General features: G+C 35.7%; 1 protein-coding gene across 1 annotated transcript in view; it reads right to left on the minus strand.

The window, feature by feature from the left end:
• Positions 1–718: 718 nt before the first annotated feature.
• LOC101246338 (protein ILITYHIA) overlaps positions 719–18,446 on the minus strand; it is a 45,725-nt gene continuing 27,997 nt past the window's right edge. Inside the window, exons 34-59 of the mRNA XM_010321520.4 lie at positions 18,232–18,405; positions 17,486–17,596; positions 17,322–17,391; positions 17,062–17,140; positions 16,733–16,835; positions 16,494–16,664; positions 16,275–16,397; positions 16,079–16,192; positions 15,312–15,418; positions 15,172–15,223; positions 14,978–15,084; positions 14,835–14,894; positions 14,637–14,751; positions 14,446–14,556; positions 14,223–14,360; positions 14,026–14,148; positions 13,828–13,899; positions 6,873–6,985; positions 6,547–6,705; positions 6,279–6,375; positions 6,006–6,188; positions 3,332–3,526; positions 2,597–2,776; positions 2,353–2,485; positions 2,013–2,091; positions 719–1,074 (exon numbers count right to left, since the gene is read on the minus strand). Coding sequence (XP_010319822.1) covers positions 1,032–1,074; positions 2,013–2,091; positions 2,353–2,485; positions 2,597–2,776; positions 3,332–3,526; positions 6,006–6,188; positions 6,279–6,375; positions 6,547–6,705; positions 6,873–6,985; positions 13,828–13,899; positions 14,026–14,148; positions 14,223–14,360; positions 14,446–14,556; positions 14,637–14,751; positions 14,835–14,894; positions 14,978–15,084; positions 15,172–15,223; positions 15,312–15,418; positions 16,079–16,192; positions 16,275–16,397; positions 16,494–16,664; positions 16,733–16,835; positions 17,062–17,140; positions 17,322–17,391; positions 17,486–17,596; positions 18,232–18,405 — 3,012 coding nt within the window. The 3' untranslated portion in view covers positions 719–1,031. The remainder of the gene's footprint in view (positions 1,075–2,012; positions 2,092–2,352; positions 2,486–2,596; positions 2,777–3,331; positions 3,527–6,005; positions 6,189–6,278; positions 6,376–6,546; positions 6,706–6,872; positions 6,986–13,827; positions 13,900–14,025; positions 14,149–14,222; positions 14,361–14,445; positions 14,557–14,636; positions 14,752–14,834; positions 14,895–14,977; positions 15,085–15,171; positions 15,224–15,311; positions 15,419–16,078; positions 16,193–16,274; positions 16,398–16,493; positions 16,665–16,732; positions 16,836–17,061; positions 17,141–17,321; positions 17,392–17,485; positions 17,597–18,231; positions 18,406–18,446) is intronic.

The following is an 18,446-nucleotide window of genomic DNA, read 5'->3' on the forward strand; positions in this document are numbered from 1 at the left end:
AAATTATGATGTTGAGTTGTCCAACATTTACATTATTAACTTCTCTCTTCATTGTTCACCTGTAGTAAAATTCTCACTTTCTCAATAATATTCATTGTATCATTACTTGCTTCAGTTGCATTTCATATGACACTATTGTCCGTAAATGATGAGACTTCCAATAGGTGTCGCTTGTAGAATCATTGTTAAGAAACATATTTTCTTAGAGAATGTTTTCAAATTTTTTAATCACCGAACATTAAAAAAATTAAAAATATATTCCTCCATCACAGCACCAAAAGAGTAATAATCTCCTAGGTCTCACTATTACGTATGATTAGCAGTATAATGGGTTGATCATTATTTTCAAATGGAAAGCACAGAGAGAGTAGCAAATGCTACTGATGGTGTTAGCATCCTTAGTTTCAAGCCAAAAACAAATGATTGGCCAATAATGCACACAAATAGTTCATTCTATTTTAGATAATATGACCTCAATAGATGATAATTCTTGCAAGATACAAACTTTAGCATTTTTACTACTGTACTATCAATCTACTGATTAAAAAGGGAAATCCCAACAATACAGACCATACAAATGAATGAATGATGAAGATACATAATTTAAACGCAACATGTATTGTTATGATCTCATCTCTTTTCGGGAAACGGGTATCAAAGTGGCATGTTTTGTAGAACAAAGGCCATCACTGAAAGGAAAATGAGTACTATCTCGATGTAAATAAAAACAGTAATTTCCTATATGTGGAGAAAATTTACAAAATTTATACATGAATGTGAGTTCCCTGCCTTTCTCAAAGGCTATGTAATCTCAATAATACACAATTACAAAAGATATGGGAAGCACAATCTACCCGTAGTCAAAAATTTGGCAGATATCAAACTCATCCTTATTTGTCTAGGCATCTATATGTATGTGATGGTTACTATAAATATTAAATCTCAAGCAAAACTTCCGCTTCTAACGTGCCTCACCGACCTTGAGGATAACTACTTTGAAGGCAAAAAAGTGCTTTACAATCATAAGCTCGTCAGCCACTTGAGGCATCATTATCGCTATCTCCACTCTCATCACTGCAACATGAATACAGTTAGAATATGATGGGTCAGTTGAAATTACAGCTGCCCAAATACAAGAAAATGAAATTGATGCTAAAAGGGCACAATATAAAGCAGCTAAGAAGATAAAAGATAGACTAAATGCCCCCAGGGAATTTGGTTCAGTTGGAAGTGCTGCGAATGATGTGTTGGTAACGTGTACTCACGAGTTCAAATGATGCTGTGGACTGAAAGCTTTACAATCAGGTGGAAAAGCGTACAGCAGCATGACCATTAACACCGGTTTTGAACCGTTTACAGTTCAGCAACACCATTTAACTTAATGAATGGAATTGGACTCAACTTCACAACATCTACTATCTCTCTCCAGTCTACCAGATTACAATGTGGAACGATTTTCATCTGGCGAACAGTGTGCAGAAAGAGAAAAAGTAGATGTCTTGTTGAGGTGCTTTTTCTGAGAATTGACGGGACTTTCTGGTGTTGCTATACAATCTTTTTCCACACATCCCCTTAAATCTATCTGCGGACACCAAAAGTCCCACTCTCGGCTTAAGGATCATAATTATTCGGGAGTATATTTAAGGGAATAATTTAAACCTACCCCAAAAACACAAGGACTGTTATATTGATTTGTATGCAACTGAGTAAAGAATTGCATAATTAATTTCTCAAATGGTGTACTATTAATTTAATGGCAGATGTATCTTCCATAGTGATTTAAAGTAGTTTACTGATGTTTGGTAATTCAATCTCATGCAGGAGACCACAGAAAGTAGTAACAACAAAAGTGACGGTAAAATGGGTAAAGAAGAAGCTGAAGAGAATCTGTGATAGAATGTAGTACTAGTGAATGGTATGACATTAAACCATAAATCAACAAACAAATTTGTCAGAGGCAAACAATATGCAAATAGTAAGCAACAGATCTGGAGTAATTAAAAACACTTCACCTGTGTTCAGGGAGCTTGGCTATTCGTCTAGCATCCAATCCTGTAATAAACTTCTGTGCAGCTTGAACATTTTCTGTACCTGCCAACAACAAGAAAGGAACAGTTAGGCGTTTCCCATACCAAAACCAGAGGACTATAATATTAAAGAGGATTAGCAAGCACTAGAAGCATCTTTCTAAGCATTACAACAGAATTGGCAAATGCACAAGTAAAAACACTAAGGTACCAGAAGTAGCATAATAAGGACAACAAACACAAACGGCCAAGTACAGGATTGAAGAGATTTATACTAGAAGCAGAATGTAAAGATGCAACAGGATAGAAAATACAAAGGTAATACCTTTTGCCAATTGAAAGGCATGCAGGGCACATCTCTCTGCAGCAAGTCTCACGGGTGTGTTTCCATCCTTCAAACAGTCAGCCAGTACAGGGCCAAATTTTGAAACATGGATGGCAATGGCACCAGGATTGGCCTGCATAACAGAAAACGCCAACGTCATATAAAAACAACATTGAGCCTACTGACGTGTACATCTGATCTTATGATGTATGTAGGTTATTTTGTATATTTCAGAAGCACGAACTTTTGAAACTGCCTTCAATGCAGATAAGGCCCGTCTTCTGACTTCACTTGAATCATCCTGCATAGCCAACACAATGGATCCCAGTGTTTCCACATGTGAAGTCGCATTTGAGGGATCACTCTGAATTTGTTGACATAAAAGCAATCCCAAAGCTCTCGTTGATGTTTCACGAACAGGAAACTAACAAATGAAGAAGCAATCACAAATAAAAATCATCAGATTTAGTTCCACTCTTTCTGAAAAATTACTCTGGCAACACAGTTCCAGTTTCATTGCTTGCATCCGCAATTTACTCTCCAGAATAAAACTTTAAAAATGTAAACATAATATAATAAGATAATAAATCTGAATCCTCTCATGGATGTTTGATATACAGAAAATTGAAAAAACAGAGACGTATCTCAATCAGAAAGAGATGCTTCAGATATTTGGATGTTTGACGTACAGAATATGAAAAATAGAGAAGTATCTCAATCAGAATTCAAAAAAAATGATTCAGATATAAAAAGGAAGACCTTTAAGTGTTTCTGTTGGACTATGACACTGAATCATTGATTTAATTCATGGAAAGAAAAAAAGCACCAAACCATTGATTTTCAGTTCAAACACATTCCCTTCAGTAAAGGCAATAGGGATTGCATCAAGTAACATAATTAAGTTTCTACGGCAATCGGAATAAAGCAATTTTTTCACAAAACAATTCAAGTTTTATAGCAAAGTGTACGTCAGGCGTACCTTTTCATCATTTAAGGTGATTTTGAGGCACTTTACAATCAATGGGAATGACGAAGAAGCACAAATTATATCAGGATTGTGCTTAAGCATTGAACAAATAGTAAGTACTGCTCCATGCCTTGAGAACCAGTTAGATGATGAAGCTGATTTTGACAGCCCATCAAGTAATTCAACAACTTGTCCATCTTCCAGGTACTGTAGAATCATAAAAAAACAGGATAAATCACAAGAATCTCAATAACACAGTTTTAGGTCCATGAGACTGCCTGAGAATCAAATCAATCTAATAAAGAATTTGGTTAATAATTTCATTGTCTCTCAGTTGTCGTATATAATTAGCTGTACATCCAGATTCTGTTTCAAGAAAGACTATAAAACCTTAAGTGAGCAAGGTTTGCCTCAGCAGCAATCTAGAATCATGTTTTCCCTCATTTATTTGTTTTTTTAATAAGATATTTTCCCTCACTTGTTATTCTTTTCTTATTCTGACAAGAGACATTAATTATACTACTATTGGTCTGTGAATAACAAGACAAACAGATCTACAAGAACTTAGATTAGGTTAAGCTGATGTTATGAAAGAAGCCCATTAATTAGTTAAGCTGATATTATCTGAAACATTTTCCGCTGGTCTACCTATACAGATGCATCAGTCTCAGCATAATAACGAATCCTTTGAAACAAATCCCCTAGACTTTAATAGTTAAATGCCCCTAAACTTTCATCACATAGCTCAGACAATCTCAGGCTCAAACAGCCAATCGGAAATGTCTTGGTACTGAAAGCTTAGTTGTTATTTTAGAAAGTTCACACCAACCATAAAAAAGAACTACAAATGCAACATCAGTAAAATATTCGTTTATTATATTAGGTCACTACTGATAGCCTCTAATAGATCAAAGGCCTTGAATCTCCACACTGATCGGCGATGAAAAGGATAAGGGGAAAAAGCATTGAATGTCAAGATATAACATTTACAACGTTCAAAAAAGACTACCATGTAAAAAACCCTCCATATGCAGATTACCCAACAATTGGAAATAGTAGTTTTAAATATTACTTTACTATATAATAGAAGCTAACTGGTTTGCAAGATCACTTGCCTATCTATTTTTCAAACTCTAAAAGAAAAGGAAATTTGAGAAAGAGAATTAGATCACCAATGGTGAATTCCCGGAATGAAAGCATTATGAATATGAGAAAGAGGATAAAACAATATGCATTTGAGTGGAAAAACAATATCTCTGTTGAATTAGGTCTTAGGCATAACTCACACCTCAAAGGGAGGAGGATTGCCCAAACCCATCTTATTAATCACCGATTTGGGACTTTTGTCATTCTTTAACACCCCACCTCACACCAAATGTTTAGCATCTGGTGCATGGACATTTTTGATTTTGGGGGTCCCAACATCTAGTGAGACGGACCCTACTCTGATACCATGAGAAATTAGAAGAAGAAAAGAAGACGAAGAGATACTGAGAATTGAATTGATTGATCATTTCCTCAAGTTGATGGGATTTTATAGCTGTTACAGATAATATAAACAAGGAAATAAACTAATAAAATACTACATAAAATCCTAACTACTTAATTAAAGGGATTAGGAAAATATTCTCATATCTAGACTATCTAATAATACCTTATTTCAATATTGTCATACCTATACTATCCAAATATACCATAATTAACAATCTCCAACCAAAGTGTCTCCATGAAAAGAAGACATTCTTACTAAAAACCAACAGAAATGTAAGAAGGGGTAGAGTGGCAAATGAGCAAGTCGAGTCGAATATGAGTCGTCAAAAACCAGTTAATTAGGAATGGATAAATAACTCGACTCACATTTTAAATGGGTAAAAACGAGTTACCTAATGGATAATATGGGTATCCATATTTACCCAAATCTTGTTAAAAACTTTAAAAACAAAAAAAAAATTGACTTTTTCATATGACTTCACTCCACCCACTACCCGCCCTATACAAAAAAATGTAAAAGAAATTACCACCCCCACACCCTATCCCAAAAACAAATTAACAAAATTTTAAATTTTTTTCTTTCAATATTTAAAAGAAAAAATCAAAATTATCTAACACCCCCCCCCCCAACACACACACACATTCCATCCAAAAAAAAAATTAATAAAATTTAAATTTTTTCCATTATTTTTTTTTAAAAAAAATCTTTTTGTAACCATCCAATCCAAAAAAAAATTAACAAAATTTTAATTTTTTTTCCATTAAACTTTTTTAAAAACAATTACCAACCCCCTACCAATACCCCCTATCTCAAAAAAAATGTAAACAAAAGTTTCATTTTTTAAAATAGAATTTTTTTAAAAAAAGACTTGTACTACCCAACCCTTTATCACTATTTTTTTTGAATATACATCTTTTACCCATTTTATCCATTTAACTACCCACTTTTAAATGGGTAATATGGGTATTATTTGCTTTAACCCATTTTTAAATGAGTTAGATACCCAACCCATTTTAAAAAAGGTTACAATCTTCATGATCTACAACCTGCTCTATTTTGAGCATAAATCCCCATCAAATAAATTACCAATTAACTTTTACCAAGCATCTCAGTGATAAGTAAAAACCTGCTAAATGCAGGAAACAAAATCGGATATACAGGAAAGAAATATTTCCTGGGTAGAATGATCCTAACCTGTGAAACAATTCCCAGTATACTTGCAGCAGAATTTCTTATCTGGTCATCATCATTGTGTATTAGATCCTTCAGTAGGGTGTAGACACGTGTTCTAGAAGCAGAGCTGACACTATCACCAGCATGCTTAATCACACCTTTCAAAGCAGTTAGAGTAGCCTCACGAATTCCCGTATCTGATGTCTGTTGACAAAAAACTTAATGGAATAAACACTGCTTCTTAGTAAGAGATAAAGTGTGACAGTAAAGAAGAAGAATAAGTACAAATATGACCTGCACACCAGATAACAGATCACCAACTAAAGGATCAACCCTGGTACTGAGAGCACTAAGCTTCCCAAGCGCAAGAGCAGCGCTTGATCGTATTGTCCTATAATAGTATTTACATAAGCCCAAGGAATAAAAGTAACAATACTGAAGCTATCGCTTCAAGAAGCAACTGGCATGGGAAGAATGAGAAAACAGGGCACAGCGGCATTATGTTTACAACACATCATTTCCCCATCTACCAGCCAAACAAGGTAAACCTTAGAGAACCAACCTTGTATTATCCTGTAGGCACTTGACAAATGTTGTTTGAAGCTGGGGAAGAAAGGGCTTTAGGGCTATTCCTCCCCTTCGAATTATGATGCTCAGAGTCGACAGAATTGCACTCTTTACTTGCCAAGGAAATCTGTCACCTATAATACGAATCAAGGGCCTGCAATTGAAAGCATATTATAAAGAATTTAAGCATATGCTGTGTAACTTTAGAGAGAATGAGACTATAAATTCTAGAAGAGACAAAATATAATCATCCTAATATCTTGGCTATATGAACTTCTTTATGCTGGTACAAAAGTTGTGTTAGTACACCGTGGTGCATACCCTGTGATAGGAATCACAAACTCCTTAAGTGTTTTCTCGCCTGTCACTTCAATTAACTCCCCAAGACCTAAAGCTGCTTGCTCCCTTAGTTCTGCGGATCCACTTATGAGACCCTGTAGGTTAAAAAGAAAATCACACTGAATAGAGAAAGTCCAGGGAGCAACGCAAAAAACAAAAGTACCACAAAACACCATTAAGAGGTTACTACAATTTTTTACCACTATAATCACCAGTATTTTTATTTTATTTTTTGAAACCGGTAAAGATTGTATTCCTCAACATCAAGGATATGTTGGCAACCTTCAATAAGGGAGCAAGAAAGCAAAATAAAGAAGAGATTATTTACAGTGACCTAACAAATCTACACCAGTATTAAGCAACAGAACAGAATTAAACAGAGGCCTTGCATCAATTACAATGTAAGGTTGATGCCTCACGCCAGTCTGCTGGGATAATTTTTCAATTTCACCATTAAGACATAACGTATAAATAAATAACAAGAAACCGCTAATTGGCTTTGGAGAAGGAACTAAGAGAAAAGAGTATTGAAGGAACAAAGCTCCGGTTACTTTCCAATTTAGTCATTCTCTCTTCTTCTTATCTTGGTATCATGATGTTCAACACCAGTGGTTTAGATGGCGAAAGGTGACACGGCTGATTCAATAAGTGCTAGTGACCCTTTCTGTGGTCCAAAGATCTTCCATTTCATATTTCAACTGGACTACCTCTTCAATGTATGTTCACTATATGCAAATTTCTAGAGCCACTTCATCGTTAGGCATTTGTTCTAGGTTTTTAAATTCCTTACCCCAGACTTCCTACTTGTTTACTCCCAATCAGTGCATCCGACTTCACCAAGTGGAATTTCTTGGTTTCACTGTTCCTGGTCAAAGGAAATTTCATCTTAAGAGCATCAAGTCTCTCAATAACCCTGTTGTGGATGCGTTGGAAGTCCTTAAATTAAGTATTTAATTATATTTTTAGTTGCTTTACTTATTATTCTAGAATAGGATTTATGTTTCATAGTTTCATAAGGATTAGGTGAAGTTATACTCCCTCCGTCTCATTTTAAGGCACCATTTGACCCGGCACGTAGTTTAAGAAATAAATGAAGACTTTGAATTTTTTACCAAATTGTCCTTCAAAAGTAGACTCACTTTTCTCTCTCCTCATAAATGTATTAGAGTACTATTTAAAACTAAGTGAGACCAACAAGGGTAAAAGAGGAATTGTACCTTTAAATACTTACCATATAAGGAAATGTGACATTCTTTTTGAGACTGACCAAAAAGGAAATGGTGCCACATAAAATGGAACGGAGGAAGTAATTATTAGTTTGGAATAGGGTTTAGGTCTCCTACTTTCATAAGAAGTAGACTTCCCTATTGATGGTAAATAAGACTCCTATTTGAAAAGGCTTTTGATGAATAAACCGGTAAGTCATTTTTCAGCAAAAAGCAGGAGATTAGAGTTCTCTTTTCCATTGAACTCTAAGGTTTCAGTCTCCCTTTGAAGATTGAAGAGATCTGAGTTCTCTCTCTTAAAATGAACTAATGTTTCATCCTTCCTTTAACGAGCAGATTTATATATCGCCCAGTGAACCGATCCTTTCCTCCCTAAAGATTCATAACAATTTGGTATCAAAACCTAACACAATGAGCGATGAGATTAGTTCTCGATTTCAAGGAGAACATACCATTACAAAAACCTAATGGACTCTAAAATTACAACAATGGAACAAAGCCTCAACGAAAAAATTATCCAAGTCATCCAAAAACAATTGAGTCAAGTAGTGTCCAAGAACAATTGTCTAGATTGGAAATTAACTTCACAAAACCAGCAACCCACAAACCTGAGTCAAATAGTGCTCATAAAACTAGCAGATCAACATTATTCCTGCTACAAAAGGCAACGAACCACCTACTTATAACAACACCAATAACCCATTAATTCGGGCACATCGCTGTGAACAATTTTTTGAAAAAAAATCAACAGACAACTAAAGCAAAAAAGATTGGTGTGGTTGGTTTTCACATGCTCGGGCTAGCAACATTATGATATTATCAACTTAAACAAACGAAAGGCCCATTGAGTTCAGAAGAATTTCAGCGATTTGGACCTCATGAAAATAGAAACCTGATGGGTGAATTAGTCATGCTTAGAGTCAAAGTTTATCAATGTCAACTTCAAGCTAGGGATGGAATTGGATAAGTTGAACTGATCCAGATTTTCTAAATGATTGTCGTGAAATTCGAGCTTGAGGACAAGCTCATTCAATGTAAGAGAGGGGGGGGGGGGGGGGGGTAATGTTGTGGATACGTTGGAAGCCCATAAATTAAGTACTCTCCCTGTTCCAAAAAGAATGACCCTATTTTCTTTTTAGTCTCTTTAAAAAAGAATGACCCCTTTCCTTTTTTTGGCAACACTCTAACTTTAACTTTTCACGTGACATTTAAGACCACAAAATTAAAGGATATTTTGGTACATTTGACATAACTTTGATTAAGAATCACAAGATTAAAAAGTCTTCTTTCTTTTCTTGAACTTTGTTCCAAGTCAAACTAGGTCATTCTTTTCAAAACTGAGAAAGTATTTAATTATATTTTTAGTTGCTTTATAATTCTAGAATAGGATTTATGTTTCATAGTTTCACAAGGATTAGGATAAGTTATAGTTACTAGTTTGGAATAGGAGTTCGGTCTCCTACTTCCATAAGAATTAGACTCTCTATGGATGTGATAAGACTCCTATTTAAAGGGGCTTTTGATGAATAAATTGGTAAGTCATTTTTCAGCAAAAAATAGGAGATTAGAGTTCTCTTCCATTAAACTCAAAGGTCACAGTCTCCCTTTTAAGAGCTGAAGAGATCGAAGTTCTCTCTTTTAATGAACTCTAAGGTTTCAGCCTCTCTTTAACAAGCTAATTCATAGATCGCCTGTGAAACAATCTTTCTGTTAAGATTCATAACATACCTATGAATAGGTATGGAATCCAAGACAATATTAATAGAGTGTTAATCTTTTCCCCAAAGAGAGAGGTATAGACTCTTCCAGTTCACCAATCTTTTGTTACATTTCTCTACCACCCCATTTCAAATATCTATAGACCTGCTCTTAGCTCACAGAGGTATACCTAGATAGATAGTTGGTAGCTCCCCATTTCTACCACTAAGAGTCCTAGCCAATGAAGTTAAAATAAAGACCTCGTAACTAGATACAAGAAGCTTTTGTTCCATGTGTAGCCCTAATATTGCTTAAAAAGTAAAAAAATCACCCTGAGAATCACGAGTTGTTCTCTGTTAGCCTCACAAAAGATTAGCATGTCATCAGCATTGTACTCTATGGGTAATCTCCAAAGATCCTACCATGTTTCATACTCTGAATCCCTTTGACCAACTATTTTCTAGAGTAGTTTTCATTTTTCAACATATCATTTAGACCCTACATAGCAATGATGAAAAGGAAAGGAGATGAGGGGTCTCCTTGTCTTAAACCTCGCTGTGAAGAGAAAAAAAATCTGAGAAAAATCTTGTAGGGGAACCATTGACAAGGACTGAGAACTTCATTGAAGTTTGAGCTTATACAACACCTCATCCATCTTAACCATCTAGCACCAAAACCTCTTTTAGAGAGGGTCTCCAACAAAAACATCCAATTAAAATGGTCATAAGCTTTTTGTATATCTAACTTGCAGGTGCATTGCTTCCGACTCTAGAGTCCACAAATGCATTTGCCATAAGCATGACTTCCACTATCTGCTTTCCTTTGATAAAGGTGAACTGTTGAGTGTCCACCAGTTTGTGCATAAACTTTATGAGCCTCTCAGTTAACATTTTGAAGATGATCTTAGGCTGATGCTCACATATTCTTAGGAATCAAAGCCACATAGGAAGAGTTGAAACTTTTTTCATAAAAACACCTTTCATGGAAGTTTTTAACTGCAGTAATCACCTCCCCCCTATTACCTCCTCCACAATTCCCTTGCTTTCTTAGTATATCTGAATCTAACGTATTATTTAGTCAATTTTGTTCGTTAAACTTCTAATTGATGGTTACCTATTGTTTAATTGGGTAATCAAAGAAACTTGGGAGACAACTTTGGATTTAAACCTCAGACTCAACCCTGTTATCATTATCTATTAATGTACGAATATACTTGCAAACCATAAACATTCATAGTAGAGTTAGTTCATAAAGCATCTTACTTGCCTACTTTAACACTCAACAGAATATAGGCTATTGGATAATTAAGATGTATTCATTTGGAACAACTATTTATTTTGCAAATATTTTGAACTCCAAAATAACAACCAATGCTATTAAAATTAAGGAGTACATTAAAGATCCAAATATTCAATACCTTGTGATCATATTTATCTAGTAAGGTACGAATATACTTGCAAACCATAAACATTCATAGTAGAGTTAGTTCTTGAAGCATCTTACTTACTTTAACGTCCACCAAAAAATATGTTGTTAGATAGATAAGTTGGATTCATTTGGAATAAGAAGTTTAGTTTGCAAAAATTGTGAACTCCAAATCAACAACCAATGCTATTAAAAGCAAGTAGGAGTACATTAAAGATCCAAATAACAGGTGACTTGACATGGGAAATAATGAGAAGTGAGCAGGGATAACATTTTCAAAGAAAAAAAAGCAGGCAATTGAACATAGTTTTTATGGTATTATTTCTACTCTATGCTTGGCCTACAATGGGTAATGCCCTACAACATGAAGGATGCTTATGCCAGCTGGATACTGTGGAAAGTTGACAAATCCATCAGAAAGATCTAGAGAATGATCCCAGCAGCCATTTTTTGGAGCATATGGAAAGAGAAACAACAGATGCTTTAATGGAATATCAACCTCTTTATGCACTCTTAAAGCCCAAAGTCTAGTTAGTTTATTTAGCTGGCACTTTTTGCCAATGTAAACAGTGTGGATAACCTTTCGGATTTTGTTAGTTCCCTATCTATAGTACAGTAGAGTAGTAGGGTTCCTATTGACTGTTTCACAAGTTTTTGCCAAGCTAGCTCCATATTTTCTGTTTGGAGCAGCTTTCTTGCACACGGTGCTTTTGTAACTTTGCATCTTCTTGATGCTTTCCAATATCATTTAATTACTTTATCAAAAAAAACATAGTTTTTATTGTAATTTAATCATTAGGTTTGCTCTACTATTTATCTTCTTCTTCTTTTGTTTTGAAACTGGCAAGTTTTTATTGTGATTTACTCCTTAGGTTTGCTCTACTATTTATTTTTTGTTTTGTTTTGAAACTGGTAACCTAACTCTATATATCCACAGTTATACTACAACCAAAAGTGCAGTTCCCCTATAAAGTATTTCAATCTATCAAAAGCTCAAAACTATGTACGTTGCCTACAAACAATCTAGAACATCAAAGATGTCTTCTGTTTGAGCTAATAAACTATTTATTTTCTTTTAGCTTTATTCAATCATAACCATTTCATTGATTGTTTGGATAAAGATTAGATTGCCACAATTTCAGTAATTTAAGAAATTTCCCAATAATTCCTCCTGGCAACAATCACATTTCAATATTTTATTCTAGTAGAGACATGTATATTTGCATTGTAAATCCAACAGCAATGACAAGGTCAGAAATTTGGATGAGTGTCATGCTGCATTGCAAAAGGTAACAATAAAACGAGATCATCTCCTAGGCTTTTAAATCCAATTAAACATTTAGGGAGCAAAGCCACAGAAGGGGGAGAAAAATATCACACGTGTAATACAAAAAAAAATACTGTTTAGTGTTTAGACACAAATAACTATATGCAAAGAAGACTAGGAACCACATTCAAGTGAAATATATGGTGTAAAAAATATTATCACCCAAGTGCAACTTTAATTTCAAAATAATGTGAAAAATCAATTCTAAAACTTCTAGTTCAGATGCAGACATCATGACTATTTTTCGTATTTTAAAACAAACTTCCTATTAGCAATTGATACATATTCATGGTAACATTTCCTTGATACTCTATATACTGCTTTTTCTACTAAATTAATTATTTAATGTCAGAATCTTGAAGACGGCACTCATGCAAACCACAGCTCACACCTAAGTGCCCTGTGACGTCACTCTTGTGCAGCAACTCCCCTGCCTATACTGCATCTTGTTTCATTGTTGTTTTTTTTGATGAAGGAAAATGTCATTAACAAAGCATCAAGCAGATGCACAGATTACAAAAGAAAGAAAATATCAGCTCCCAAAAAGGCAACATCTTGTTTCATTGTTTGAACACCACTACTTTAATAACATTGGCCTCATGCATGATATAGTGGAATATGCAACATACTCTAGTCTAGCAATGAAAATTAGGCATCATGTTGAAAACTGATAAAGCAGCCTTAAAGCTTTGGAATACATTCTTGTTCCATCTCCATGTTGTCTTTCTTATCTCTCTCCAAAAGAAAAGTTCATTATGAATCATGTAACAAGAACTGAAAATGTATAATCAGATCAGACAAAGCACTGGTCCAACGTACAAGGCATCATAGTTCAGCTGTATGGCACACGACAAAGTTGAAATTTATAGACACGATCAGATCTCATAACTGACCAAAAATTGTAACTTTTCCAGCAGAGTGGTCCTATCACACATGCACAGGACAATGATTCTTTTTATAGAACAACAAAAAATATAATCAACTCTGAAATGCCCACCAAAGGATACTCATACACAAAACATATAAATATGTTGAACTTGAAGACTGGCATTCCGATGTACTTCGAGAAGATTTTTTCACCTCTAACAACATTCAACTTAACTCAAGACCCCGAAATCACCCATCAAAAGAAAATCACGACATCTATCGTGAATTTACGAAGAGAGAAGCTGGAATAGCTTATTAAAATAATAATGATAATAATAATAATAATAATACTAGTAATTTTAATGGCAATTATTATAATAATAAGCTGGAATACCTGGAGAAAAACAGGAAGCACTGGCTGAAGAGCTTTCGGAAGACAAAATCCAGGTATAAGAACTGGTCCTCCCTACATGTTCATTAAGAACATCAAAATCTCAACACATGGACTCACCAAACGACTTAACAATGTGATATGCATGCTTAATGCTTTTAAACATAAATCACAGAAGTCTGAAATACAGAAAATTGATACCTTTTTCTTTCTACGCTCCTTATCTCTTGAAGTAGATACAGCATCACGAACCAACTTGATATATGTTGGAAGAACCTCTTTAGGTACTGAACTAACAACATTAGACAAAGCTTGCCATGCAACCTGTCAAATAAGTGGTAAGATAACCAAACCAAACAAAGTAACATTCTAAGGAAATGAAGTAACCCTGACATTACCACCACAGTATCAGAATCTGGATCACTAAGCAATATAATGAGGCTGGATATCATGTTTGGGGCTTCATCACCAAGATATAAGTCGCTATTTTTGAACAGGTACCCGATAAGATATGCTGAACTTCGTCTAATCGATGCCTGGAATTACAAGTATAAAGCAGCATAAGAGAAAAGAATAAGAATAAATGAGTTACAAAAGCAAGAGTATAAAGGAAGAGCATGCCTTAGTATCCCCAACTCCTTTCAGTAGTTCAGACAACAAAGACTCCATGCCTTCTTCATCAATAACTGACACAACAGTTTCTGCTGCCTTCTTTGCTAAACTTTGAATTTCCTGTATATTAAACCATTGAAAATGACAAAACGAATGTGAAAACTACAGAAATGAATGCACGAGTTAGTGAGGAGGCATACCATGTCGGTATAACCCATTGCATACAGTAAAGCAGGAAGGATAGTACTAAGGTGGGCACCAAGACCAGGTCCTGCAACTTCCGCTAAAGCTCCCAAAGCATGTGCGTTGAAGGCACTGTAGGTATGCACAGATGTTATGGTGAGTACTGCAGAACCACAACAAAAAATCTATTGGAAGAAGAAAGCATATATACGTACGAAAGTGGAAGATGAACCAGCTTTGGGAGGATGTGTGGCAGCACAGCTGTGGTCCTGACACTGAAATAAGTGACAACAAATTTAGGACAAAAAGATAAGATCATACAGAGAAACATGTCTAAACTCGACATATGGTAGCCTACCTCAGAATTTGTTTTAAGCCATCCAGAGCAGTATCTGAGGTATCCTCATCCTCCAGTGCATGAAGAAGTGTTGGAACAATCTCATCAATTGCTTGCATTCCAGCATTCTATGTTATAAGCCACCAGATGCGAAGATTAGTGTTGAGAAGTTCTCAGTAAAATATATCAATGATTGGCTAGATCTGAGGGTTTACCTTGTAAAGAGTACTAAATGCCAGGCCTGCTGATTCCCGAACCTCGCCCATACTGTTGAATAAAGAACCAAAGAATTACTTTGGAATGGAAATGCAAAAAAGTGCTATTTTCATAGTAATATAAACAAAAGATACCACACCTATCACAAAGTGCTGTCCGAATTGTGGGGATAAGCTCATCCATATAACTCAACAATTGACTCCTGCCAGCACTGGCCATTACTTCACTTAGACCGATGCAGACACCCTGAAATTAGAAGTATTAAAGGTAGGCAGAAAAGAAAAATGAGAAGTGGAAACAAACTACGTCTTATTGGTACATTGTGATTGCAAGTGTGAAGGTAAGCCGTAAGACTGTGTTTAATGAAGGCAAAAGGATGAGAACTTTTTGTAGTTGCAGAGCCATTTCTGACCCCTTTTGTTTGGAACAGTATAAATAAGTATCAAGATAGAAGGATACACGCTTCAGCCACCATGAAGTCATGACTATATTGTATCACTACAACGTTAGTGAAGAATCGAGCAACAAATTTGGGAATTTAAGCATATAAACTGCCTATACAAAAAATGTGAATTTTTTTAAGATGCAGAATTACAGAATAGACAAAAGGGCTCACACAGAGCTTAAGCAAAAGTTGTTAGCTCTTTTCTATTAACAAGACTTCCAGTACATTTCTAACAAAGAAGCTCAATCATATAATTTGTTCTGAAAATCATCACCCCCCAAATACGCTTCAGCTGTACAACGTTATCTCACTAAGATATACCTTAACTCTGTTCGCAATGAAACTATAACTCCCAATTTGGATAGATGAACGAAGATTAACATGAAGTACTCTAAGACAGACAACATGCAGAGAAATTACAGAAAACACCTAGAAGCATACAGAAGAAGTAAAGTACTCACTTGTCTTCTACTTGGATTTGGATCTTTTAGACCCCGTGACAATATTGGGATAATCAAAGGAAGGACTCTTTCTCCAAGCTTCCTAACAAGCTCACCGAGTGCTCGTCCAGCAACCTGCGAATTTCAGACCACAGAATTCTTATCCCAGAACTACTGAATACATTTTTGTTTACCACAAACAAGGGTAACAGCATACCTGTCTCCTTTCAGAGGATGAAGACGCTAGAGAACTTATCAATGTGCTCATCAGTACAGGCATTATCTCCTTCAATGTTTTCGGAGTATTTGCAACAATGGTCTTCCAAACATGCAAAGCAGCCTGAGAAAAAGAAAATACAGAGTAATTGAAGTTAATTCATTACTATACAGCATCTCAAAACAAGTCTAGCACTATGATTGAAGTATCCCATAGTACCTGGCGTACGGTTATGCTGACATCGGTTCGGACCATATACAATGCAGCAAGGATTTCATTACGCTTGTCCCTCCCGAGTACCTCAATAATAGCTCGTCCTTGAGCCTCAGTACTGGCACCTTCATCATCACTACCACCCTCAAGATGTGCTTTTCCAGATGTTCCAGCAACCTAGAAGAAAATAATACATTAATAAACCTACTTCATCCTACAGTATGATGCTGAAGGGCAACACATACCTTGAACAGAAGGTCACCCAGCAACTCTACAGAACTCTGCCTGATACGCCAGTTATCATTGAAAATACCTTCTTCCACAGCCGGAAGAAGCAGAGGCAAAGATCTGGAACCAAAGAAGATCATTGAGTAACAAAATGGTCAGCATATCAATTATAGTTCAAACTGTAATCATAACAGCATTCTTATTCACTTCAAGATAGCCTCTTCCATTGTGTATATCTACATCAATTATATCATAGCACTAAATTCATAGCCATTGACAGGACCCCAAAAGCAAACTAAGGAGACAAACTTAAAACTAGATGTGGAAGATGACAAAGAAGGCATACGTAGTTGCGTAGTGCTCCACCAGAACGTGCCCAGCGCTGAGTGCTGCTTCACGCACAGATTCATTCTCATCGGCCAAACCTATTGTAAAATAAATTGTTAATTCAAGGAATCACTCAATGCTAGATAACATAAAAGACTGTCCCTCATAATACTTCAACGGTTTCTTCCAACTAGAAAGAAAGAATGCTGTTTTTGTTCATCTCTGTGTGAGTGTTTGCACCTGTTTGTAAGAGAGATAGAGTGAGAGAGAGAAATTTACCATCTAAGATAGCTGGAAGAACTTGCTGCAAATAGTTCTGGAATTGCACACCTAAAGATCTTGGCAGATACTACAAGTAGCCATATAATCCCATATGAGAAAATATACAAAAGTAGGAAGTTATCCATCTTCCTGGACACAAACTTTCTTAAAAAAGTTCTTACCCTAAAGAGTGCCAAGTGGCCATCACGTACTGATGCCTTTTGATGAGAACAATTTCGTACTATATCAGGAAGTATGTTCTCAAAGTACTCCATTCCTAATGCAGCCAATACCTGGGAAAGAGGAAAAAACACTTGTAGGTTGAATGTGAAAACGAGAACCTTAAGCAGCTCAAAAACCGAGTCTCCATTCTTTGTTACTGGTTCCAGACCCACCCACCAGCCCCAAAACTCCTTAATGATGCACAAAAGGTTTCCGCGCTTGTTAATATTGTTTCTTGGCCCTCACTCCACAACAGCCAAATTTGAAACAAGCAGAGCCAACAAGAGAAAGATACCCAAAAGCCATTTCAACTTATTATATGCAAACAATGTCAATAACTAATTTTAAAGTTAAATCACCCAGCTGAACTAGATGCAAGAGGGAAAGCAAAGTTTGCATACAGCATAAAACCTTAATCTTGGCGCCAATATTGAAAGAACTCCTCTAAAGTCCGAAAAAGATCTATTAGATTTACATCTTGACAAAGGAGCAAAGGTAAGAGACAATGATAATGCTAACTTAGAATTAATATCCAAAATATATTCAAGTGAAAAGGCTTGAGCCTCACCCCCACCCCACCCACACATCCCAGTGATAGATTCTTGTAGACATAAAGTCTTAGAAAAGGGAGGTAATCAACTCCTTATAACAAGAGAGAGAGAGAGAGAGAGGTGTAACCAAGTCACACGGGGTGAGATAATTATACCTCACTAAGTCCCTGTGCTGCCCCAGAACGCTCAACATTGTTTCCATCAGACTTCAAAGTATCCAACAACCAAGGTACCAGGTCTGGGAAATTTTCTTCTCCCATACCCCGTATAAGAGAACCAATAGCTCTTGCAGCAACAGATCGAACTTCAGGAATTGGATCTACAAGTACCTGAAATCGTGTGAAAATAATGTTTGAGTCAACTTTTGCAC

The sequence above is a fragment of the Solanum lycopersicum genome, chromosome 4, assembly GCF_036512215.1.
Source record: "Solanum lycopersicum chromosome 4, SLM_r2.1".
NCBI classification, from domain to species: domain Eukaryota; kingdom Viridiplantae; phylum Streptophyta; class Magnoliopsida; order Solanales; family Solanaceae; genus Solanum; species Solanum lycopersicum.